Here is a 27,392-nt window from a genome sequence, read left to right as displayed (position 1 = left end):
AGCACTGCTGTAGGTTATGTTTACCATAGGCCAAGTGCGGTGGCTCATGCCTGTAATCCCAGCACTTGGGGAGGCCAAAGCAGGCGGATCATTTGAGGTCAGGAGTTTGAGACCAGCCTGGCCAACACGGTGAAACCCCATCTCTACTAAAAATAAAAAAAAATTAGCCAGGCATGGTGGCATGCGTCTGTAATCCCAGCTACTGGGGAGGGTGAGGCAGGAGAATTGCTTGAACCCGGGAGGCAGAGGCTGCAGTGAGGCAAGATCACGTCACTGCACTCCAGCCTGGGTGACAGAGCAAGACTCCACCTCAAAAAAAGAAGAAAAGAATGGTGCCACTAAGGTCAAGCATTCTGCTAAGCACCTTACACACACAATCTCATTTGATCCTTATAACAATCTATTAGATTATTACTAAATTGAATTTACCTATTTTATACTAGAAAACTAGGGGTCAAAAATGCTAATGCACTTGCCCAAGATCACCAGAGGTAGTAAATGACAGAGCCAGGGTTAAAACCCACATCTGTCTGACAGATTCTAGAGTCTTAGTTTTCACTCCCTGTGCTATACTATCTCTTTAGTCTAACAGAGGAAAGATTGAGAAAATGAAGTAGACCTAAACCGAACCTCTTGTCAAGGGAGACATACCAGTCAGTTAGTATAATTCCCAACATAAGATCATTTGTAATATGTATGTTTGTCACATAGTTAGAAGACAGCTACAGTAGTTGTTGGGACTTCAGGTACAAGCTTTGTTGAGCCAGAAAACCCTGGCGGAAGGACTATTCACTGTGCCATATCTAGAGAAACGATCAAGCAACAAAGCCATTTAGAATATCAAGTTCATGTTCCTTATATCCATATATCCTTGTATCTCCTGTATTCAAGAATATCTGATTACTACCACTGGTTAAATACCACTTAACAGTCCCGACATCTAGGATCCCAAGAGAGAACAAAGCATACTTTTGCTAGAACAAGGGTCTTTCCTGGTCATATTTGCTTGTCAAATGGCCCAATACTGAAAAACATACCACTGACGGCTCTCAATGTGCTTGACTCTCAAGCACATTTGAGATGTAATAACATAGAAGCCAATGGTCTACTGAATTACACCATCATATGACTATAGGACAAAGAAATTAAATTTTATTAGAACAAATTAAAGAAAAGAAATAAATCTTCCTGTGTACACTATGAATTACTGCGTTATGGAAAGCTGGGGAATATGTACCTGAATTCATTTAGGGCATCAACTATTCGATTATATGCCAAACTCCTCTGACTGGCATCAGCTGATCTCCGGCTCATTTTCATAGCCTTGAAAACAATCATTAAGATAGTTAATTCTTATGTTAATCATGAGCAAAACATGGAAAAAGGAGTCTTTTTTAGACAGAGTCACATATTTATACAACGCTCTACCAAAATTCTTATCGAGAAAGAAATAAAGAAGGTAAATGCATTTATTGTGGCTTTTTCTTCTACACATTTGGTAATTAATGAATGGTTGAACAAAATTCAAAATTTTCAACTGTTTTCAATCTCTTATTTTTAAAACTGCAGACGACTGTCAACACATAAAAAAACTGATATTGACAGTTTCTGGGTTATAAAAAAACTTATTTTTCCCAAACAGAACAAGACATAATAACAACAACTCAGTAACAACTACTCATGGTTTTACGCTTATATTTCACAGATAACACTTCTATTAACTCTTTTTTTTTTTTTTTTTCCTGACAGAGTCTCACTCTGTTGCCCAGGCTGGAGTGCAATGCTGCAATCTCAGCTCACTGCAACCTCTGCTGCCTGGGTTCAAGCAATTTTCCTGCCTTAGCCTCCCAAGTAGCTGGGATTACAGGCGCCTGCCACCACACCTGGCTAATTTTTATAATTTTAGTAGAGATGGGGTTTCACCATGTTGGCCAGGCTGGTCTTAAACTCCTGACCTCGTGATCCACCCACCTCAGCCTCGCAAAGTGCTGGGGTTATAGGCGTGAGCCACCGCACCCAGCCCTGTTAACTCTTTTCTAAAGATTTGCCCAGCCTAGCCAACATGGCAAAATCCTGTCTATACTAAAAATATGAAAATTAGCCAGATGTGGTGACACACGCCTGTAATCCCAGCTACGAAGGCGGCTGAGGCATGAGAATCGCTTGAATCCAGGAGTCTGAGGTTGCAGTGAGTCGAGATCATGCCACTGCACTCCAGCCTGGGTGATGGAGTAAGACTGTCTCGGGGGGAAAAAAAAAAAAGGAATATAAAGATTCTACAGTAAGATATCTAAAGATAATAGCAATATTTGCTTTTTTTTTTTAGACAGAGTCCCCCTCTGTTGCCAGGCTGGAGTGCAGTGGTGGTGCAATCTTGGCTCACTGCAACCTCTGCCTCCCGGGTTCAAGCGATTCTCCTGCCTCAGCCTCCCGAGTAGCTGGGACTACAAGTGCATGCCACCATGCCCCGTTTTTGTCTTTTTAGTAGACACGGGGTTTCACCATGTTGGCCAAGATGGTCTTGATCTCTTGACCTCGTGATCTGCTCACCTCGGCCTCCCAAAATGCTGGGGTTATAGGCATGAGCCACCATGCCCAGCCAATATTTGCTTTCTTAAAATACATTTAGCCAAGGTTGAAAAGCCTTAATCTAGGTAGACAAAAAGGGGATCAGGATTAGGATATGGAGGTCAAAAAGAATTTAATCTTTTATACTTTTTCAAAGAGAATTGAATTCTGTATTCTTTATGTAATTACAAAGTGATTAAATATTGTTTAAAAAACACAATTAAGATGTCAGCCTACTTCAGGCCAGAAATCATGTTCCTGTACACCCGAAAGCTTCAGAGGGTAAAAGTAAAACATACTCATGTTTTTTCAAACTGTTAAGTTACTGGCAATTTATAAAGAAGTGAATATTATTTTGCTAGAATTTAGCAGCGTTCTTCCTCAATCTTATCAGGAATGCTATTTTTCACAAATCTCAAAAGGTAGAAGACTTCAAAATAATTGCCAAGGTGTTCAGAAACAAAATTCATACTTTTATTAAAAAAAAGTTTGAAAACTGGCCCTAGAAGATAACTTCTTTGGATGGTACACTATTCACTATTATTTTCTATTCTTAATAATATTCTATCATTAAGTAACTACTATAGAACTTTAAAAATTAAGTCCCATTCACTTATGTAAAAGCATTCGTTTAATTTTATCTTTCAGCTTTAATAAAAAATGGGATACTACAATTGAACAAATATCCAAACAACTATAAGCATTAACAATGTACATTTTAGGTCGGGGTCCCAACCCCTGGGTCGTGGACCAGTACCCGTCAGTGGCCTGTCAGGAATTGGGTCGAACAAGTGAGTGAGCGAGCATTACCGTCTGATCGCTGCCTCCTGTCAGATCAGGGGCAGCATTAGATTCTCATAGGAGTGCATACCCTATTGTGAACTGTGCATGCAAGGGATCTAGGTTGCACGCTCTTATGAGAATCTAATGCCTCTGAAACCATGGCAACTGCCCCCCTCCCCAGCCCTGTCCATGAAAAAATTATCTTCCACAAAACTGGTCCCTGGTTGCCAAAAAGGTTGGGGACTGCTGCTTTAGATTACAGAATTATCAAAGTGTTAAAATATGAAAACACTTGAAAAGTAATCTTTAATGAGTTCTATAATGCCTATTTCAAACTAACTCAAAATGTCAGTTCACCCACAACTTATTACTGTGTGTGATGACTTTGGCTAGACTACAAAATGTGAGAGCAGTCAATTGAAGAAATGTAATCAGTGTCTAACTTAAGAAAAGGTAAATGAAAATGGCCTTTACTCATGTGTTCAATAAAAAAGTACTGCTAATGAACTATTTTTTGACATATTCAATATGAATAACTAACATCTATGTCTTCTCTAGAGGCAGATGATCCTTAGTCACTAATGAGTTATTGAGATACATCCTTTCTAAACCATTCTAACGGGTCTACCCACCTCTCGTCTCTTATTCCAGTCTCTTCAAAACACACTACCAAGTGCTCGTTTCAGCAGCCATATACAAAACACACTGCCAAGTTAATCTCTCCAAAGTATAACTTGCAAACAGCCTTAAAGAAAAAGTCAGAACTCCCTGGCAAGCACTCTACATTCTTTGTCATCAGGTCCTCATTAACTTCGCCAGTTGTACCTCTCACTATTCCTCTTCATATCCTTTCCCCTCCACAGACTGTTGCAAAAAACTCTGGTGATAGCCACTGATTTTATCAGCTCAACTTCTGGGAATCTCCTCTAAAAAATAATCTGGAAAATTCACCAAGATGTTAACAGTAGGGTAGCAACAATTGTGAAAAAGTAGAAATGGCCTAACAGGGAAACTATTACTTCAATTGAGAAGACCTACTAAAACATATGTGAGAACCATTTACAATAACTTGAGAAATGTGTATGTGACAATGGTGTTTTTTATTTTACTATTTGAGATAGGGACTCATTCTGTTGCTACAGTGCAGAGGCACAATCACAACTCACTACAGCCTTGACCTTCTGAGCTCAAGCGCTCCTCCTGCCTCATCCTCCCTAGTAGCTGAGACTACAGGTGTGCACCCCCATGCCTGGCAAATTTTTAAATTTTTTTTGGTAAAGACAGGGTCTTGCCATGTTGCACAATCTGAGTTTTCTTAAATGAGCATATAATTTGAAAAATGTAGACACAGCACAATCCCTACCAAGTAAAAGTACAATATGTATAGAAAAGGCCTACATAAGATTTTTCAGCAATGAGTTTACTGTGTTCCTTTCGGGAGGCAAGAATGTCAATTTTCTTGCTATTCTGCTATATTCGATTTTCAGAACTTTATGTTTCAAAACATCCTGTACATCCTTCAAAATGCAGTCCAAATGAACTTCTTCCCAATAGGAAGTCATTTCACTTTCCCCCCAATTTCTAAAAAAACTTTTGTTTGTCCTTCCTTTTTAGCTTAGATTCTAATATTTCACAATTTACTTTACATATTTGTATTGTATATACTATCTCAGTAGCAATTGACAAAAGTGATCAATCCTTCCTTGAAATACTTTCTGTATTTGGCTTCCCCAAAAGAATAGTCTTGTTTTTTCTCCTAATTGAACAGCCAATCCTTTTCCTTCTCCTCTGCTGGTTCCTTCTCATCTCGTCAAACTCTTAATGTTAAAATGCACCACAACTCAGGCTTACCATTCTCTGTCCTCTCTTGCCAATCTCAATCAGTTTTATGGCTTTAAATACCATCTATACACTGATGACCTCTCTGGTAAACTCTAGACTTATAAAAACACTTGGATGTCCAGGATGCAAATATAAAAAAACCATCTTCCTTCATCAAATCTGTTTTGCTTGCAGTCTTTCTCACTTCAATGCTGGCAACTTCATCCTTCTAACTGCTTGCTAAAAAAATCTTAGAGTCAACCTTAATTGTTTTTTCTCCGATATGCCAATTCAGTACACCAGCTATTCACACTGGCTATTTATATTTCTTACCAATTCAATCACTAAAGTGGTTTGAGTATTCATCATCTGTCACCTGGATTACTGCAACGGTATGCTAATTGGTCTCACAACATCTACTTTTGCTCCTAGAAATCTATTATCCACCAGCAGTAAGAGTGATCCTCATAAATAATGTCATTCTTCCTCCACTCAAAACCCTCCAATGGTTTCCCATCTTTCATACTTTCGTAAGAATAAATGCTAATGTTCTTACAATGGTATCTTATAAGGCCCTACATGATCTAGTCTCACTTCAACCCAGGCACTTTGGCTTCGTAATGCTGCTTAAGTATCAGGCTTACTCCTGCACTAAGGCCTTTGCCCCTGCCTGGAATATCTTGTTCCAGATGGTTGTAGCTCACTTGCTCCGTATTTCCGGACCACATTCACATGTCCTTTAATAAGGGGCATTCCTGACTAGCCTATAAGTAATCCTTCCTTCCAGGATTCCTTACATACCTTTCTCCATTTTATTTTTCTCCACAGGACTTACTACATACATCTATATTCACGTGTTTATTTGTCCCATGAGATCAGAAGTGTTGCTTTTATCTCTTCGCTTTAATTGGTAGAATGGTGTCTACCACATTTTAGGCCCTCAAATATTTATTTACACAACAAATAGATGAATGATCTTACATCTTTTATTAGACAGTAAGCACCTTAAAAAGGGTTCAATCTATTTGCATCCACCAGAGCACTTTATAGGACACATGCACAATGTCTGTTAATTTTTCTGCCAAATGAATAAATATAATGCTTAATCAGGAGAGTAAGATTTTAAAAGAAAAAGATATAAATAAATAACTGTGCTTACCTGTTCTATTGCACTCTTTAATTTGTTCATGTGGCTTTCAAAGAGAGGAAAATGTGAAAAAAAGAATTCATTAAATTTGTTATTTTCATCTTCATCTTTGGATAACGAAAAGATTACCCCAATTGCAATCTTCTTTTTCCTCACAATTCCTGGGTTAGGGCCACAGCTTTCATCTGAGAGATTAAAGCTTTCTTCTATAGACCTTAAAAATAAATGTTTTTTTTTAATTTACAAAAATAAAAATAATTAAATTCATAATTAAATCTTCTTGCTAATTAAATGTAGGAAAGCTAAGTCTTCTGCTGTTTTATCAAACAAACCTAAAATTTCATACCAATTGTATATCTCTTTAAGAAATCTACTGGCTATTCTTTCAGGTTCACGTTTTTGTAAGAAATTTTACTACAGAGTCAGATTGGGAACATTTTTTGGTCCAATGAGAAGTTACTAAAGAAGTACATAATCCAAATTCATAATCAACCAAAAAGTGGCTAAATTTTAAGATTTATAGATGAGTCTGGTACAATCTTTTCCCTGTTCTAGGACCTTCTGGTCTCTGTTTTTGATTTCAGCAGTAAAGTCAAAGATGAAGGAATAAAGAAAATAAAAAAGAAGAGAAAACAAGAACTTTTAGTATCTACAGTTGTACTTAATGTAGATTAAAAAAATCTTTCAAGAATGAATTACCTTGCCAAAATAAAAACATGAAAAACTGAAATATCAAAACATGTAGTACATAAATCAAAGACCTGAACATAAAACTCTTAGAAGAAAACAAAGGGTAAAGGCGTCATGCATCATGACACTGATTTGGCAATGGTTTCTTGGATATAACACAAAAAAGCACAGTCAACAAAGGAAAAAAAAAACTGGACGACATACAAATTTAACCTTCTGTGCATCAAAAGACGCTATCAATGTAGTAAAAAGGCATCCCACAGAATGTAAAAAAAATTTACAAATCATATACCTGATAAGGGATTAATATCTAAAATATATACAGATTTTCCACACCTCACCAACAAAGCAAAAAAAATACAATTATAATATGGGCAAAGGACTTAAATACACATTTCTCCAAAAAAGATATACAAATAGCCAATAAGAATGTGAAAAGATGCTCAAGTTGGATGTGGTGCCTCATGCTTATAATCCTAGCACTTTGGGAGGCTGAGGCAAGTGGATCACTTGAGACCAGAAGTTCTACTAACCTGGGCAACATGGTGAAACTCCATCTCTACAAAAAAAAAAAAAAAATTAGCCAGGCGTGGTGGCAAGCCTGTAGTTCCAGTTATTTGAGAGACTGAGGTGGAAGGATCACCCGAGCCCAGGGAGGTTGAGGCTGCAGTGAGCCGTGACTGTGCCACTGCACTCCAGCCTGGGCAACTCAAAAAGGAAAGAAAAGAAAAGAATAGAAAAGATGTTCAACTTCACTAATTATTAAATACAAATAAAATCCACAATGAGGAACCACTTCAGACCCAGTAAGATGGCTATTATCAAAAAAACAGAAAATAAGTGCTGGTGAAGATATGGAAAAATTGGAACCAATGTGCATTGCTGGTGGGAATGTAAAATGGGACAGTAACCATGGAAAACAGTGTGCAGCATGACAGTTCCTCACAAATTTAAAAAACAAATTACCATATGATCCAGCAATTCCACTTCTAGGTATATAATCAAAAGTACTGAAAACAGGGACTTGAACAGGTATTTGCACACTCATGTTCATAGCAGCATTATTCACAATAGTTAAGAAGTGGAAGCAACCCAAGTGTCCATCAATAGATAAATGGATAAACAAAATGTGGTATGTACGTACAATGGAATGTTATTCAGTCATAAAAAGGAATGAATTTCTGACACATGCTACAACATCGATAAACCTTGAAGACATTATGCTAAATGAAATAAGGCAGACACAAAAGGACAAGCAGTGTATGATTTCATTCGTACCTTGTATGAATTCATAAAGACAGAAAATAGAATGGTGGTTAGAAGAGGAAGGGAAGGGAGAAATGAGGAGTTATGCTCAATGGATACAGAGTTTCAGCTGGGAAGAGGAAAAAGTTCTGGAGTTGGATGGTGATGATGGTTGCACAACAATATGAAGGTACTAAAACAAATGTCACTGAACTGTACACCTAAAAATGGTTAAAATTATAACTTATTATGTATAACTTACCACAATTTTTTAAATGTAGTAAATTTTAAAAGTTTTCAGTTTCAAACTTAAAATACACAGAATACAAGTCCAGGCTCTAAAAATCCATATAAAATTGTGTTTAAGGAACTATTCAATCTTGTTCTGTGTTTAAAGTTCCAACTTACCATCTAGGAAATACCCCATTTTCCAAACTTGTTGTTTGGCTGCGTCGCCAACGTCGCTGGTAGCTGCTGGCACAACTTCGGGTAAGTGAGGAGTTTGGGGAAGGAAATGGAGTGATCAGCAAGCTGCTGAGAGATGCTGTTAAGTCAGAAGAACAACAAGTATTAAGTCAATAATGACTAAGCATAATGATAAATTTTTTTTAACAAAATTACGAATAAGTTAAGTTAAACTTGATTTTGCTTCATGAGCCTCTCAAATGTCCATTAAAAGAACACATCCTTCTTGCAGCAAGGTCTCAGATGAGAAAAATCATATATTAACAATGTATCAGCAAAAAACTCTGAGACAATCCCCTTTTGGCATTCCCCTCTAGGGACTCCAGAAGAAAATTATACTTTACAACAAGGCATTATCCCTTTGGCCACTGGACTGACTGTCCCCTAACTTAGCTGAATCCTTTTAGTTCTGAAATTAAAGGAAATCGGATGCTGTTCAAATTTAATGCAGCAGCTGGGTTTTAAGAACAAGCTATTGAAAATAAGTGTTTGAACGGCATTTAAAGAGGTCATTTACAAGTACTCATGGATCATGTGTGCACACGTAGTCAAAGCTACCACTTTTAATTAAGAATCATGACTATACCTACTAAGCTCCAAAAAAAGAACGCTCTCTGGAGCATCTAAGGTGACAAACACATTCCAGCAGACTCCACTCTGTAACGGCTGCAATCCCCTGATCTTGGGGATTATCCCTTCCCAAAACACTTCTCTGAAATCTGTAAGATATGTTTACTGCCTGAGGTGTTAAGAGCTACAACTGCTGATTTTTCATTAGGCTAGGGGATTTTCATTAGGCTTTTCCCCACTGGATTTAGAGAGGGTAAGACTTGCCATTAAGGGCTTACTTTTGTTTGGCAATATTCCAGACTTCTATCTTTTATGATCATAAGGACATACTGAAAATGTATATTCAAAACAGGGAACTATTATCATCACTATTAAAAAGGTACAGGTCAGATGATAAATTATTTTGGACACTGGCACTACAAACTGAGACACTTTCATTACGAAGATCCATTCATTTTAATTCTGACAAATTCAATGACAGAGGATAAAGCTGTATGTGCCATGCAAACATCTAGATCATCAATGAACTCATTCTAAACTACTTTAGAATGCAGATTCTAAATGCAGACCATATTTTATCAATTAGTATTATAAAACCTTATAGTCCAAGATTGGGTATGTACAACTAAATCTGGGTGTGACTTCAGTGAAAAATAAAATGCTGTCCTAAGTCTAGAAAAAATATATTTCACTGCGTTCTAATATTAAAAATAACCCTATTAGAAAAAGAAGAAGGCATACATTAACTTAAATGGCATATATTAATCCAATAACTTGAAGCAGCCTAACAGATCAGTCTAGCCAGACACTTCAATTTATAAAGAATATAACTATAAATAAATTAATTTATCATCTCTCGAATCTTAAATAATGAGAATTAAATTCCTGCCAGGGAAGACTAAATCTCTAGATTATATAGAAGCAAAGGGTATTAAAAGAAATATACTCTAGATTCTTTAAAACAAAAATAAGAAACTCAATTAGAAAAGAAAGATGAGATTACTTGAAAAACACAAGCCATTATTATTAGAGTAGTGGTTGGCAACCCTAGCTATCCATTAGAATCAAGTGTTAGGTTTTGCATTTGTTTTGTTTCTCAAATACAGATGCCTAGAGATGCCTTCTCTAGGTTACATGAGAGTCTTTGAAAGCAGAGTTCAGGCACTTGAATTTTTTTTAAAACTTTTCCTTGTTATTCTATCTAACACACACCTAGGGATTCCAATATATGGCAAGTTTATATTTTTCATTTATACTCAAAACTGAATCATAGAACAATTTCGACAGTAGAGCCATTTAATGTAACAACACATGCAATCACATTGAATTAAGTTTCTTATATCTAACAGTAATTCAAGCCTAAAATTACTCCTCCTTTTACTTATGCCCCAACACACACTTTTCTTTTTAGCTAAAATGACTTTTTTCTGAGCTTTTGTCTGGATAACTGCTATTTATTTCTCAAAATACAACTCAATCATCATTCTTCTGTAAAGCTTTGTTGGTATCCCTGCCCCTTGCCCAAGCTAAGTGTAGTGCTCTTTCTCTGAAGCTTTTTGCACAGGCCTATCACTAAATGCATCACACAATGAACTATGACAGATGATTTTCCTAATTTTTCTCCCAGTAGACTCCATACTTCTGTGTCCCTTAAAGGTAGACTCTGGGCTTTAATTTTTTAAATGCCTACCATGTTTCAATAAATGTTTGCTAGACCTACAAATTTTGGAAGAGTCCATATTTGAAAAAAAAAAAAGTATAATACTGATTCAAAATGCCTATGCTTTTCTGGGCAAGAGACAATATGACAATTTAAACTTTAGTTAGCAGCAAGCAAATATAAGCAACTGTGGTTTTTTTACTACGGTTTCTAACCAGTTTTCTGACCAATGTTTTTCTTCTTATACTCACTAAGCTTCAACCAGTGTACTTTACTCTGGCTTTAGTTCACCCTGGCTTTATTCTACTCAGCACACTTAAAAGTAAACATGAAAAATGTTAAATTTACAAGACTTTGCTCTGGTCTTTCCACAGTTCTCTTGTAAGGCTAATATCAATATGAACAAATTTGATAATAAAGGGAGGGACAAAAAAGAAAATTAATGCCAACAGCAATCTCATAAAAAACTGAATACAAGAACCTGACATTACCAGACCGTGCTATGCCACTGTCTCTGTCCTCATTGAGCTCTCTTCCAGGCATGTCCATTGGGTTGCTGTGAACTATAAATAAAGATGAAACTGTCAGTTACAAAATATATTGCTATTCAGGTGGATGAACAGCTCCTTTTAAATAGCAAACAAAATCATGCTCATCTCATTGCATTCCCTTATTTTTTCGATAGCATGACACCAACCCAACACCAAGAGCTATTACTCAGTTGAACAAGCTTTGAGAGCTCTGTGAAGATTTGATACACAGTATGAGAATCTAAAACATAATACCTAAAGAAGCAAGGAGTGACTAAAAGTCATATTTTAGAAGCATATTCAATGACAGATAATTACAATATACTATTAAATGAAAAAAAAGCAAGCTACTGAACAGTATGAGCACTTGCTGGGACCAAGTGGTGGGTATATCATAGTTTACTGTACTGTTTCTGCCTATAACAATGTATGTTTCAAAATTCTCCATAATAAATTGAGAAATTTGTTTTGAGAAATTTGTTTGAATAGTATGATCCCAATTGTGTTTAAAAAACAAAAAAGCAGGTATTTCTGGCTGATAAAACAGCTAATACATATTTTTGCCTTTTAAAAATGTTTTCCAAGTTTTCTGTAAATATGTATTTGCTATATCTAATATTTATAGGGAAAGAAAATATTATTCAAAACAAGAAGGGCTAAATTGATACCAATTTGAGCACAATGAAGAGTAAATATGTTCACATTCTAATAATTTCCACTAAAAGGTTACAATGTTAGGTAATCTGCTAAAACGTGTGAAATAAGGTATATGATTAGAATCCTGGATATATACACATGAACACACTATACAATCATCAACTTGATTATGTAAGCAAATATAGTCATGTATGCTTTTTACAGAGCATTACAGTGGTGCTTGTTCATCTAAATCTTAGCTCCAAGAAAAATTGTTCTTATGGAATAGTGTAGATCAGAAATTTTACAATAATAACAAGATAGGATAATTTTCTGCAATTGGTGAACTATGGTACAAAAGCTACTCAGCCATGGAAACAAGACAGTGTCACATTAAAAATTCCAAGTGGTATCATAAGAAATAAAGTTCATACTCAGTTTTGGTTTCAGATTCTAAAGTTAAAATTATTATGCCACAAGAGAAATGGCAAACCAAAATTTCATAAAAATGTCAATTCTACTGATAACTCAGTGTCTGCAAACTTTAAGAACATGTTCAGTAGAAAGGAATTAAGTTCTTATACTTCCTAAAGCAATGTTTTCTTAACCACAACCTCACCAATTGCATTCATCTACTGTCTTGTTTCCACAGCTTAACTACAGAGTCTAGCCGTTGGGGCACACCAACTAGTCTACCCACACAGCACATGGCAAACCTGCAAAGAAAGAGGCGCTCCTGATCAGGCGGAGCGGACCCTGCTCAGAGAATGCCCGCCTGGGGCTGCAGAACTGTGAAAGACCTACATGGCAAAAACGTAAAATACACATGAAAGAGGACTGTTAGAGAAGCCACAATGCGTCAGGGAAAAAAGGTGAGCTAAGGCAGCACAAGAGCAGACCAACAAATATGGATGGAAACTTTTAAACTAAATAAGAATTCAAGCTGTCTTCCCATTTTTGAAACAGGATGATGTTTCTTTAGTCATGATTTATATCAAACAACAACTTCATGTATTTTTACTAATAAATCTATATGTAATAAAAACAAGCTTCTGCTATATAAAGTAAAAATTATTTTAAATGTTCAATCCTTTCTAATGTAAAACAGTATTTTTAAAGATTTGAAAAAGTATGATAATGTTATTTATCTAAACTGATATTTGCCAAATAAATTTATTTTTTTAAAGTTGTTTTAAGATTACAGTATGTGCCTACAACTGAAGTGAGGAGAAAACCACCTAAGCACTTGGCACACAGCATACAATAGGGTGCAAAACCAGCAAAGAGATCTTACTGACATTAAAAATTGGTTTTTCTAACCCAGTGACAAGTTACAAAGTAATGGAAGAAACCAAGGTTACTAAACCAGGAGTCAGTCACTGTGGAAGGAGGAACACAAATGACACTCATCCGGGACCAGACTCCCAGCTGTTCAAGAGAAGTAGCTGCCACATGCATCATCAAGAAAAGGTTAATTGCAGTCTGAAGACCCAAGAAGGGCATTATGGCCTGAAAGCAAGCAGCTGGGTTACCTGTTAGCTATGCTTCATAAAAATAGTCTAAACAGCCATGAAGGACATTTATCTAGGATAGAATAGGGGGCTTTCTGTTTTAAAAAGTGACAATTACATTTTTCTTCTTTCCTTTTTTGAAACAGGATTTTGCTCTGTCATGTAGGCTGGAATGCAATGGCGTAATCGTAGCTCACTGCAAGTTCTAACTCCTGAGCTACAGTGATCTTCCCTCCTCAACCCTCCCCATGAGCCAGGTGCATGTCACCAGGCCCAGCTAATTTTGAAAACTTTTTAGTAGAGACAAAGTCTTGCTACATTGCCCAAGTTGATCTCCAATTCCTGGGCTCAAGTGATCCTCCTGCTCTGGCCTCCTAAAGTGTTGAAATTACAGGCATGAGCCACTGTGTCCAGCCAACTGTAGTTTTCAAATTGCTAACAGATATTATTTTTCTGTAGCAATAACTTCTATAATTATAGCACATGTACAGCAATCCTTCATGTCTCAATGATCAGCTCTTTAATTCGTCCTAGCTTTCTTTCCCTAGTTACTTCAAAAATTATTTACTTCTTTAAACTCCTTCCCTACCTCTTCTTCTCAGCATAAAACTTTTGCTTCCTAGAGTATGCACATGCATATATGCACATACACACAGTAGAATTAACCAGATTGGAACCCTTTTTTTCCTATCATCCTGCTTCAAAACTTACTCTCTCACCCATCCTTGCCTCCTTCCTGCCTAAGCAGTCATGTTATTCAAGTCTTACAACGTGCTAGGGACTTATTAAAAAATCCTAAGTTCCTCCCTCCCTTCCAAAGTTAACTCTAAGTCAGCTAGGACCCCAATCCCCCATTCTTCTTCAAAAACCTCCTTCTATCAATTATTACTTCTAGTCTTTAATTTCATGCTCCTTATAACTTCCTTTTTCTGTCAACACTTAAACGTAGTCAAGTCTCTTCCACCACCCTCCATATATCTAATCCTACAGCAATTCAGCAGTTCTCAAAATGTCATCCAAGCACCCGTGGGGTCCCCAAAACTTTCAGGGGGTCTGTTAAGTTCTCCATTTTCCAACTACACATCTGTGTGAGACAGATTTTCTTGATACACTTCAATGAAAATAACATATCACAAAAGACTGAATACAGAGGCAGATATGAGAATTTAGCTGTATCCTCATCCAAAAATTAAGGAGACTTATAAAAATGTAAAACAATGCCACTCTTCTTACTAATTTTTTGGAAGCCTGTAATAACATGAAAGGGAGTATTAGTGTAATTTTTCAAGGATTTACTAAATATTCTTCAATTTTTTGTTGTAATTTCTAATAATTTATCAATAGTTGTAATCCACATAAACAAAAGTTCTCTGCAGTCCTCGATAATTTCTGCGTGTGTAAAGGGCTCCCAAAACCAAAAAGTTTGAGAATCACTGCTTGCATCTTGGACAAGTCCAAACTCTGAGTCATCCCAATTCTGATATCTATTCTCCCCACTGAAACTGCTCATCTAGGCCACCAAAAGCCTTCCTGTTGCTTAATTTAGTACATATTCTCTTATATTACCTTATAGCAGTAACTGATGCTGATTATATTACACTGTAAACTTTTTTCCCATGTAACACACTCTCTGTATTTTTCCCCCTCAGTCTCTGTTTGTGTGCTTTTCTTCTCCTACCCTTTTTTTTTTTTTGAGACAGAGTCTCGCTCTGGCTGCAGTGCAGTGGCGTGATCTCGGCTCAACTGCAAGCTCCGCCTCCCGGGTTCACGCTATTCTCCTGCCTCAGCCTCCCAAGTAGCTGGGACTACAGGAGCCACCACGCCCGGCTAATTTTTTTGTATTTTTAGTAGAGATGGGGTTTCACCATGTTAGCCAGGATGGTGTCGATCTCCCAACCTCGTGATCCGCCCGCCTCAGCCTCCCAAAGTGCTGGGATTGCAGGCATGAGCCACCGTACCTGGCCTCGTACCCCTTGTTAAAGCCAGCATTCCCCAGGGTTCCATCTTCAACAATCTTTCCTTCTCATTCTTTACATTTCCTAGGTCATCCTCTATTCCCGTGCTTTCAATTATAATTTATGTCCTGTTGATTCTCAAATCCACAGAATATACAGCTAACTGGTCAACTTCTATTATTTTTAAATTATTAAACACTCATCCATTTTTATGTTAAAGAGAATACCCTACAATATACCTATCTAACTAGCTAACAACAATGGATTTCTTCACTTGGATATTCCGGTACTTCCAATTGAACATGCCTAAACCTAAAATCATCAATTCTGATTTCTTCTATACTCCTTAGTGAAGAGCACCCATATCCATGCAATTAAACAGCCAGCAAAGTGCCAAACTTGATTCTTCCTTTTGCCTCACCTCTTCTAATTAGCTAATCTGGTCCACTCTATGTCCCTTACTGAATTTCTCAACAACTATCCCCACTGACACTAATTTACTATAGGTACCACTATCTGTCATTTGGAGTACCATGAGTAGCCTTCTAATATGGGCCTTTTCTCAAGACCACTTGCTTACCTGAATCCATTCCTACTGCAGTTAGAATACTCTTCTACAGATACAAATGTAATTTGATTGTGTTTGTTATATTCCGAAAATTACTCTGTGGTGGCCTCGAGAATGTATCTCAAAGATCTCCAACTATAAAGAGTATGTTGATTAAGAACCCCTGATGAAATCCACTGGCACATTTGTGCAAGGACACATAGCTGATAGGCTGCTCCCAGCCAGTGGTTGAACACAGTAGGTATACTAAGGCAGGCCCATTTTGGGGAGACATGGGACACTTCTGACAACCAACTTTGACTCAAATAATTCCCAGGGCCTTGCCAAACCTCCCTTGAACTGTATAGCTGGCTTGAGACACTTACAGTCAACACTCTATCCCTCTCTCCTTCATTCATGGTCAGACTTACATCACAATTTGATGGGTCTCTCGGCCTTTCCCAGCATTTTCCTCATTTTCCTTTACACAGTCATTTCCCCTAACACAACTGTTGCATGTTTAACCCTGTCTTGGCACCTGCTAAAAAAAACAGGTAAAGGACCTGAACCAACATATCTGAACTGGTGCCCAACTACACTAAACCAAGCATTAACTCTAAATTCCTCAGTGTGGCCTACAGTGCGTTTTGTGATCTACCTTTTGCTCCATTCTTTCTTTTTCATTTACTTTACCCCTACTCTGTGCTCCATACATACTGATTTATTCACATTCTTTCCATACTCTATGATCTTTTGCCCCTAGGTCTGTGTACATACTATTGCTTCTTCACAGAACATTTATTTCCCTAGCCATCTGGCTAATCCTTCAAGCTTAGGCCTCATGTCCTCAAGAAAGCCTTCCTTGACTCTCCAGGACTGAACTGAGTGCTTCTCCTTATTTTAATCACACCCTGCTCTTAACCCTGTCTAAGAATTTACCATAATATACTGTAGTTGTTGTATTACTTTTCTGACTTCCACTAACTATAAATCCATTGAGGCAGGAACTGTGTCTGGTTCACCACTGTATCTTCAGGGCCTAACAGAGTGTTTGGCATATTACAGGTGCTCACCACATACTTATCGATTGATTGATTGATTGGAAATTGAAAGAAAGTAAGAAATAGTAGACATGCAAAAAAATCCTTGACTGACAATTAAAAGAGTGCAAATGTTGCTCATTATTTAAAGTCAGTAGTATGTAAAATGGATTTTCTACTCTACATTAAAAGAGAGGACAAGTATATCTAACCTCTATAGTATAATTTACCTTTATAAGTAATAATGGATTTGTGTTATTAAAATGAATTCCTTTTGGCTGGGGCACGGTGGCTCACACCTGTAATCCCAGGACTTTGGAGGCTGAGGCGGGTGGATCACTTGCGGTCAGGAGTTCGAGAACATCCTGGCCAACACAGCAAAACCCTGTCTCTACCAAAAATACAAAAATTAGCTGGATGTGATGGCACGTGCCTGCAGTCCGTTACTTGGGAGGCTGAGGCAGGAGGATCGCTTGAACCCGGGAGACAGAAGTTGCAGTGAGCTAAGATCACACCACTGCACTCCAGCCTGGGTGACAGAGTGAGACTCCATCTCAAAAATCAAAAACAAACAAAAACTCATAATTACTTTCAACTTTCAACAAGTCCCTTGAGCTTTGAAAAGTATCACATTATAAAGAAAAAAGATTTCATTCTTTGTCACATTTTTCCTTTATTTAAAAAAATGAAGTAATCAGGCAAGTTAAGAAAAAGTAGAACTATTTTTCTTTAACACACACACATTATAAAGTATAAGCCTAACACTATGACTAGTGCACAGTAATAGGTGTTTTATAAGTGATTGCTCATTTGAATGAACACAAATTATAAAAAATAAATAGGATGTCATACAGTTCAAGTTGGAAGAAAAAACTGTTTTCTACTAATATATAACAAATATTTATTTAAATTAATTATGAATAAAAGTTCTTACTAAACAGAAAATGAGAGAAATATTAATACTATTCTAATTGCTATCCCATTCCCTTGGCTACTATACAGCTTTTTATGCACCAGAAATATCGCAATACAGCAGCAGTTCACTTGAGCTGTCTAGAAAAAATGACCAGAAATTTTAGAAAGTCTGTCACTTTAAAATGTAGTACTTAAATACCAACAATCAGCTAACCAAAGTACTAAATGAATTGTTATTCTAATAAATCTTTTAAGAAACATCAAATTTGAACATCTGCTCATCTGAATTACAGGTCACAAAAACAAGCATCATTTTAAAATGACTTTTATGGTTAGGGAAGACAGAAGGAAGAAGATGTAGTAGTCTTCCTCAGCTGAAATAGCCAAAAGAACTATACTAAGGGCTTTTCTTATCACTGACACCTTTCAAAAATGCTTCAAATTTAACAATGAAAAACAACGAAGACAAATTAGATATATCTAAAGCAGTCTCTTTATCAGATACAAAATAAATACTGTGTTCAAATATATGAAAAATATGTTTTCCAAATAAATGTTATACATATTGGCAATTTAAAAGGCTCTTCCACTTATAGTATTTGAAATTCTTTGTTATGACAGATCTGCATTATTAAGGAATAACTTCAAAAAACACTTGTTACACTGTTAATATTTTTTAAACTTATAAAATCAAAGGAACCATTTACCTATATTTCCAAGCAGTCCATTAATAACTGTGTTATTATCAGCCTTTAATGTATTGTTGTCCTGATTGATGAATTCAAGACTATCTTGTAGCCTATGGAGGGTGAGAGAAAAATTAATTCCAAATTCATTTTATGGTTTATGGGCAATTCGTTGGACATCCTGATGAAATTTTAAGCACAAAAAGTTTCTTCCTATTAGCATTACAAATTAACTAACATAATCATTTAAATCAGAGGTTGGTAAACTATAGCCTAAGTGCCAGATCTAGTCTGCTGCCTCTTTTTGTAAATAAAGTTTTATTGGAACACAGCCATGCCCATTCATTTATAAACTGTGTATGAATGCTTTGATGCTGCAACAGCAGAGCTGAGAAACTATAACCCATTGTCTGGCTCACAAAGCCAAAAATATTTACTATCTGGATCTTTAAAGAAGTTACTGAACCTGATTTAGATTACAAACAAGGTTTCCCCTCATATTTTAGACCTAAAAATATTTTCTAATTATCTGTTAGGGAGAGGTGGAAGCTAGGAGGAAGAAGAGGAGAATAAATCATTAGCCAAATATCCAAAAACTATCTTTAGTCTAATATATTACAAATAACCTATATGACTTCTTTTAGTGACTCTTTCAGGATAACAAAAATAAAAGTGCTTTATGCTTTTAGTGCAAAATATCCTTTCTAGAGATTTTAGGAATCATCAGAACTTAGAAAAGGTGAAAAAACTCAGGTGATTATGGCTAACATCAGTGATTCCAACACGGAATCTTTAATTTCTGCTTTAGTAGGTCTCTAATTTCTACTTTTAAAAATCAGTATTTTTGGCTTCAAGATATTTTAAAGCATCCATAATATTTTAAAGGATACCTCCCACGGCTGGGCATGATGGCTCACGCCAGTAATCCCAGCACTTTGGGAGGCTGAGGCGGGCGGATCATTTGAGGTCAGGAGTTCGAGACCAGCCTAGCCAACATAGTGAAACTCTGTCTCTACTAAAAATACAAAATTAGCTGGGCATGGTGGCCTGCACCTGTAGTCCCACCTACCCTGGAGGCTGAGTCAGGAGAATTGCTTGAACCCGAGAGGCAGAGGTTGCAGTGAGCTGAGATCGCGCCACTGCACTCCAGCCTGGTGACACAGTGAGGCTCCGTCTCAAAAAAAAAAAAAAAAAAAAAAAAAGAAAAAGAAAAAGACTACCTCCTACTTTCCTTCCAAAGAGTTACGGGTATTAGAAACTTAGCTAATAAAACTCTTCCAAACAGGTATTTTTAAGGCATTAACAACTGATGGGGGCTGTACAGAATTTCTGTAATCTGGAGTAGTTTCCTTGCTGCCTTTGACCTTGGGTTATCCCCAGGGGCTCTGACTAGCCAAAGAGTCTTGCTCTGATATGGCACCTGCAAAATCTCTCTCTGGGGTCTTTCACTGCCTAACTTTAGCCCCAGTAATTTGCTAGGTTCTGGCACATGGCCCATGATCCTGAAACCAGGCCTGCCTTTGTTTCAGCTTCACTATTCCAATCTTTGCATTAATAGCTTGTAATACCCTGGTGGCTATCATTACATAGTGTATATATTATGTGTAATATCAATATGGCTGACCTAGGTCAGTCCTGTCTGTAGGGTTAATTTCATAGGGGATCTAAAAATTGAAGAGCACCAACCCTACAGATTGTGGTAACTCAGGAAACTCAGTGTGGTACCGGAAAACTGAAAATCAGCATGTTGACCTAAGACGGAAATCCATTCAACATTCTACTTCCAGACACTGCTTCTAGCAGTTCACAGAAACAGAAACCACATCTCCTGTTTCTCAACTAAACTCAATGGAGAGTGAAATCTGGCCTCCATGAACTTTTAAACTTAAGGAAAGATAGAAAATCTGAACTTGTGCTGCAGTGCTAAAAGCAGTTTGTTAGTTTTCATACTTTGTACATCTAAAGTAATACAATTCCCCCTGTATCCATAAGCACTTACGTATTGAGACTTCCACAAATACTGCTGCCAGTCCGAGCAGTAAACACTTTGCTGAGCATGAGCTGTGGAGGGGAACTATGAAGAAAAAGAGAAAGAGAGAGACCAAAACTAAAACACAATGGCCTTTTGGAGTTATTATAAACAAAAATGTGTAAGTCACAGAGGTTTCACAGCATAGTTGCCAATGGTAGCATTAAAACCATAGAACATTTTAAATGGAGTATGGCAAGCTCAATCTGAGTGAAGATCATATAAAATTCTCTCTCTAAAAAAACCAAATACCTAAAAATGGACTTGTTAAAAAAAAATCAGAAAATTTCTCACCGAATCTGATGAATTTTTAGGGTGGATCCTTTGTAGCTCATTGCTACTGAGCCAAACATCATCTCTCCAAGCATATTGGCATCAGAAGAGCATCGAGAACCCTAAACAATAACCACACATTAACAAACTGTGTTAATTAAAAGCTTATGACTATTTCATATATTTTTATTAAAATTCTTTTTATATAGTTATTCTACATTAATAATTGTAATTCTACACTGTATACGCTGTTCTGCAACTTGATTTTCTTCATTTTAAAATGTCTTCTTGATGTAATCATGTTGTTACACATAAATGTTTGACTAATTCCTTTTAAGAGTTGTACAATATTTTATTGCATGAAAATACCACCGTTTGTCAGACCAGTCCCCTTTATTCACGGGCATTTAGGTCACTTCCAGATTTTTGCTATTATCAATAATGCACAAGTAAGCATTCTTAACCACATCTTATGCATATGTAATGTTTCTCCAGGATAGATAATAAGTGAAATTCAAATAATATGCAGAATAATTTCTACTACTCCTGTTGTATAAAAGAAGCATCCATAAATAGGGCAATTTATATCTATTGTGTACTTCTGTAAAGACATATCTGCAATCTACAGTTTCAATACTATGCCTATGAAAATCCTAATAACATTTTTTACAAAAACGGAAAAACATATAAAAATTCATATGAAACCACAGAAGACCACAATGAGCCAAATCAACCTTGAAAAAGAACAAAGCTGGCAGGCATTACACTTCCTGATTTCAAATTATACTACAAAGCTACAGTAGTGAAAACAGTAAGGTACTGACATTAAGACAGACATATAGACCAATGGAACAGAACAAAGAGACCAGAAATAAACCTACATGTATACAATCAACTGATCTTCAAGAAGTGTGCTAAGAATACACAATGCGGACAGGATAGTCTCTTCGACAAATGCTTTTGGGAAAACTGGATATCCACATGCAAAAGAATAAAACTGGTGTCCTATATCATGCACAAAATCAACTCAAAATGGATTAAACACTTACACGTATGACCTGAAACTGTAAAACTCCCAGAAGAAAATAGGAGAAAAGCTTGATGACATTGGTCTTAGCAATAATTTCACAGATATGACAGCCAAAGCACAGGTAACAAAAGCAAAAACAGACAAGTGGGACTACATCAAACTAAAATGTTTCTGCACAGCAAAGAAAATAATCAACAGGGCGAAAAGATAAAATATGGAATGGGAAAAAATACTTGCAAACCATGTATCTGATAAGGGATTCGGCTTCAAAATGTACCAGAAACCCCTACAACTCTATAGTAAAAACTAATAACGCAATTAAGGTCTTGAATAAACATTTCTCCAAAGAATTCATACAAATGACCAACTGATACAGGAGAAATGCTCAACATTTCTAATCAGAGAAATGTAAATCAAAACCACAAAACCTGTCAGGTTGGCTATAATCAAAAAAGCAAAGACAACAAGTGGTGAGGATGTGGCAAAACTGGAGCCCTTGCACATTGTTGTAGGAATGCAAAATGGTACTGTACTTATGGAAAACAACATGGCAAGTCTTCCAAAAATTAAAAATAGAACTACCATGTGATCTGGCAATTCCACTTCTGGGCATTTTTCCAAAATAATTAAAATCAGGATCTCAAAGAGATGTTAGCACTCCTATGTTCATTACAGCACTATTCACAATAGCCAAGATGTGAAAATAACCCTAAATGTCCATTGACAGATGAAGAGATAAACGAAATATAATAAATACATAGAATGAAACACTATTCAGTTTTTAAAAAGAAGAAAATTCTGCAACATGCAACAACACAGATTAATCTTAAGGATGTTAGGCTAAATGAAATAAGCCAGTCACAAAAAGATAAATACTGCATGATAAGATAAATACTCCACTTATATGAGGTATTTAAAATAGCCAAATTTACAGAATCAAAGAGTAGAATGGTAGTTACCAGGGGCTGGGGCGAGGGGGAAATGTGGAGTCACCAGGGACTGGGGCGAGGGGGTAACTAATCAATGGCATTAAATTTCAAACAATTTGAATAAGCTCTAGAGATCTACAGTGTATATATAGACAACAATTCCTTGTACATTTAAAAATTTAAGAGGGTAGACCTCATGTTCTTACCACAATTTTTTTTTTTTTTTTTAAGACTTCTTTGAGGCTTGGCACGGTGGCTCACGCTTGTAATCCCAGCATTTTGGGAGGCCGAGGCGAAAGGATCACAAGGTCAGGAGTTTGAGACCAGCCTGGCCAACATGGTGAAACCTTGTCTCTGCTAAAAATACAAAAAATTAGCTGGGCGTGGTGGTGCACGCCTATAATCCCAGCTACTTGGGAGGCTGAGGCAGGAGAATTGCTTGAGCCCAGGAGGCAGAGGTTGTAGTGAGTGGAGACCCGGCCACTGCACTCCAGCCTGGGCGACAGAGCAAGACTTCCTCGAAACATTAGAATGTCTTGTTTCCAAAGAACCTCCTGATTAAAAAGTTATTCTCTTTCATTATTCTTTGTCTTCACAGGAGTCAGACAACAGTTAAAGATTGAACTTATCCGTTGGGTTACTATTTAGATATCGTGGCAAATATCACTATTTACCTACCAAGTATCTGTTCTCTAATTCTTCCTCATTTTTTGAAGTCCAGTTTGTTTTAGGGAACTAATGTGCCCAACAGAAAAAAATTTCATTTCACAGGCTCACTTGAAGATAGGCAATTTAGAATAATTTTTATACTTAAAAGATTAGTGTTATGGTTGAAGTAGCAATTTTCAGTACTCATTTACATGCATTTGACACAGGCCTGGTCAGTAAGATGTAAATGGAAGTCACTACAGATGGAGATGTCATATTATAACAACAAGGCAACAAGTACACATTAACTCCAAGTAGAAAGATAAGGGAACCATGGTCTCTGAGGGTATCTTGAAGCCCAGTATCACACCTAGATAGTACACTTTTAGGGTTATCATGTCAGGAACACAATCCCTAATTTGTTTAAGCCACTGTTTAGAGAGTGTCCCAATACCATCCTTTGATGCAAATTATATAAAATAAAAAAATTAATGGTTTCTAAAATATTTAGGAAAATTCTAATAACCATAAAGGGAAGAGAATCCCCACTTTACAACTGGAGACCAGGATATACAGCTGCACACTGTTTTTCATTTTATCATGTGACACTTTTACTCCTTTGTCTATTTACTACCTATCTTAAATTGTCCTATTATTAGGGTTAAGACAATCCCTATGTTTAAATATTTGTACCTTTCTTTAAAAAGACACCTTCAAGTAGCAACACATTTTTTTATACATGGCTATTTTTATATCAGTTTCATGTATGTTCATTTACATGGTTTTTTTTTCCTTCTCAGAGCTATACTCTTAATTTTGGTCTAATAAGAGCACAAACATTATTATTATTATTATTATTATTATTATTGTTATTTGAGATGGAGTCTTGCTCTTGTCTCCCAGGCTGGAATGCAATGGCATGATCTCGGCTCACTGCAACCTCCGCCTCCCGGGTTTCAAGTAATTCTCCTGCCTCAGCTTCCAGAGTAGCTGGGACTACATGTGCACACCACCACACCGAGCTAATTTTTGTATTTTTAGTAGAGACGGGGTTTCACCATTTTGGCCAGGATGATAACGATCTCTTGACCTTGTGATCCGCCCACCTTGACCTCCCAAAGTGCTGGGATTATAGGCATGAGTCACCGTGCCTGGCCCACAAAGTTAATTTTTAAGAAAAAAGTCATTTCTGTCATACCTAGGTTACTAATATAGAAAGCAACTAATTTATTCTTGAGATTTGGTTAAGATGAAATTTTTATTTTAAGACACAGAGGCTTGGGTACTGAGAACAACATTTCAGAAATGGAGTTGAACAATTTTTTTAATGATAAAATAGCTTTTTCAAAAAACTCAATGCCAGTATTACTTGGCAACCTAAATTACTTCTGGCTAATGACAGACATGGCAGTCTTCCCTTACAAGCTCCATAATGTGTCTAACTACATTGTTATTTTGACTGAAATTATTATTTCTTGTATTAAGCAAGCTATACAAATTTAAATAGCAAGGCATTTATAGATTTAACTATTACGCAAATAAAATAATCCCCAGAAAGCAAAATACAGTAAAAATATTAATACACTGCTATGTAAATTTTATGATACCATATAGTTTACTATTAAGGTTCTATTTGTCTGTTCTAACATATATTAAATGGTTACCATGAATGTGACTGGCAAGCTATGTATTTTAATGCGACATAATCTACAACGAAACTTATAATTAAAAGGATGCTATTATCATTATTGTCTTTTTTAAAATGCCTTATTTAAAAGGTCTATTCTAAGTACTCATTCCTGAAAGCTAATAATCTGTTAAACACTGTGTAACTCAAAGAATATGTTCCACTTACCTGAAATTATATACATTTTAAAAAAATTATTATTATGCTTCTTAGTTCTGGGATACATGTGCAGAATGTGCAGGTTTGTTAAATAGGTATACATGTGCCATGGTGGTTTGCTGCACCCATCAACCTGTCATCCACATTAGGTATTTTTCCTAATGCTACTCCTCCCCTAGCCCCCCATCCCCCAACAGGCCCCAGTGTGTGATGTTCCCCTCCCTGTGTCCATGTGCTTTCGTTGTTCAACTCCTACTTATGAGCGAGAACATGCGGTGTTGGTTTTCTGTTCTTGTGTTAGTTTGCTGAAAATGATGGTTTCCAGCTTCATCCACATTCCTGCAAAGGACATGAACTCATCCCTTTTTATGGCTGCACAGTATTCCATAGTGTATATGTGCCACATATTCTTTATCCAGTCTATCACTGATGGACATTTGGGTTGGTTCCAAGTCTTTGCTATTGTAAATAGTGCCGCAATAAACATACATATCCATGTGTCTCTATACTAGAATGATTTACAATCCTTTGGGTATATACCCAGTAATGGGATTGCTGGGTCAAATGGTATTTCTGGATCTAGATCCTTGAAGAATTGCCACACTGTCTTCCATAATGGTAGAACTAATTTACACTCCCACCAACAGTGTAAAAGTGTTCCTATTTCTCCACATCCTCTCCAGCATCTGTTGTTTCCTGCCTTTTTAATGATTGCTATTCTATCTGACATGAGATGCTTATCTCATTATGGTTTTGATTTGCATTTCTCTAATGGCCAGTGATAATGAGCTTTTTTCATGTTTGTTGGCTGCATATAAATGTCTTCTTTTGAGAAGTGTCCATTTGTATCCTTCATCCACTTTTTGATGGCGTTGTTTCTTGTAAATTTGTTTAAGTTCCTTGTAGATTCTGGATATTAGCTCTTTGTCAGATGGATAGATTGCAAAAGTTTTCTCCCATTCTGCAGGTTGCCTGTTGACTCTGATGATACTTTCTTTTGCTGTGCAAAAGCTCTTTAATTAGATCTCATTTGTCAATTTTGGCTTTTGTTGCCACTGCTTTTGGTGTTGTAGTCATAGTCTTTGCTCATGCCTATGTCCTGAATGGTATTGCCTAGGTTTTCTTCTAGGGTTTTTATGGTTTTAGGTCTTACGTTTAAGTCTTTAACCCATCTTGAGTTAATTTTTGTATATAAGGTGTAAGGAAGGGATCCAGTTTCAGTTTTCTGCATATGGCTAGTAAGTTTTCCCCAACACCATTTATTAAATAGGGAATCCTCTCCCCATTGCTTGTTTTTGTCAGGTTTGTCGAAGATCAGATGGTTGTTGATGTGTGGCGTTATTTCTGAGGCCTCCGTTCTGTTCCATTGATCTATGTATCTATTTTGGTATCAGTACAATGCTGTTTTGGTTACTCTAGCCTTGTAGTACAGTTTGAAGTCAGGTAGCGTGATGCCTCCAGCTTTGTTCTTTTTGCTTAGGATTTTCTTGGCTATACAGGCTCTTTCTTGGTTCCATATGAAATTTAAAGTAGATTTTCTAACTCTGTGAAGAAAGTCAATGGTAGATTGATGGGGACAGCATTGAATCTATGAATTACTATAGGCATGATGGCCATTTTCACGATACTGATTCTTCCTATCCATAAGCATGAAATATTTTTCCATTTGTTTGTATCCTCTCTTTTTCCTTGAGCAGTGGTTTGTAGTTCTCCTTGAAGAGGTCCTTCACATCCCTTGTAAGTTGGATTCCTAGGTATTTTATTCTCTTTGTAGCAATTGTGAACGGGAGTTAACTCATGATTTGGCTCTCTGTTTATCTATTATTGGTGTATAGGAATGCTTGTGATTTTTGCACATTGATTTTGTA

General features: G+C 36.6%; 1 protein-coding gene across 3 annotated transcripts in view; it reads right to left on the bottom strand.

Annotated features, from left to right (window-relative positions):
• LOC105467191 (folliculin interacting protein 1) overlaps window positions 1-27,392 on the bottom strand; it is a 158,939-nt gene that overhangs the window by 54,464 nt on the left and 77,083 nt on the right. For 2 of the 3 annotated variants that reach the window (XM_011716665.3, XM_011716666.3), the window contains 8 exons: window positions 21,093-21,193; window positions 20,769-20,843; window positions 18,791-18,882; window positions 12,832-12,915; window positions 11,441-11,512; window positions 8,663-8,798; window positions 6,332-6,533; window positions 1,238-1,323 (listed from right to left, as the gene is read on the bottom strand). In XM_011716665.3, coding sequence (XP_011714967.1) covers window positions 1,238-1,323; window positions 6,332-6,533; window positions 8,663-8,798; window positions 11,441-11,512; window positions 12,832-12,915; window positions 18,791-18,882; window positions 20,769-20,843; window positions 21,093-21,193 — 848 coding nt within the window. The remainder of the gene's footprint in view (window positions 1-1,237; window positions 1,324-6,331; window positions 6,534-8,662; window positions 8,799-11,440; window positions 11,513-12,831; window positions 12,916-18,790; window positions 18,883-20,768; window positions 20,844-21,092; window positions 21,194-27,392) is intronic. The other variant, XM_011716668.3, reaches the window with a different exon arrangement.

The sequence above is a fragment of the Macaca nemestrina genome, chromosome 6 (genome assembly GCF_043159975.1).
Source record: "Macaca nemestrina isolate mMacNem1 chromosome 6, mMacNem.hap1, whole genome shotgun sequence".
NCBI classification, from domain to species: domain Eukaryota; kingdom Metazoa; phylum Chordata; class Mammalia; order Primates; family Cercopithecidae; genus Macaca; species Macaca nemestrina.
This window is presented reverse-complemented; position numbering and strand designations above follow the sequence as displayed.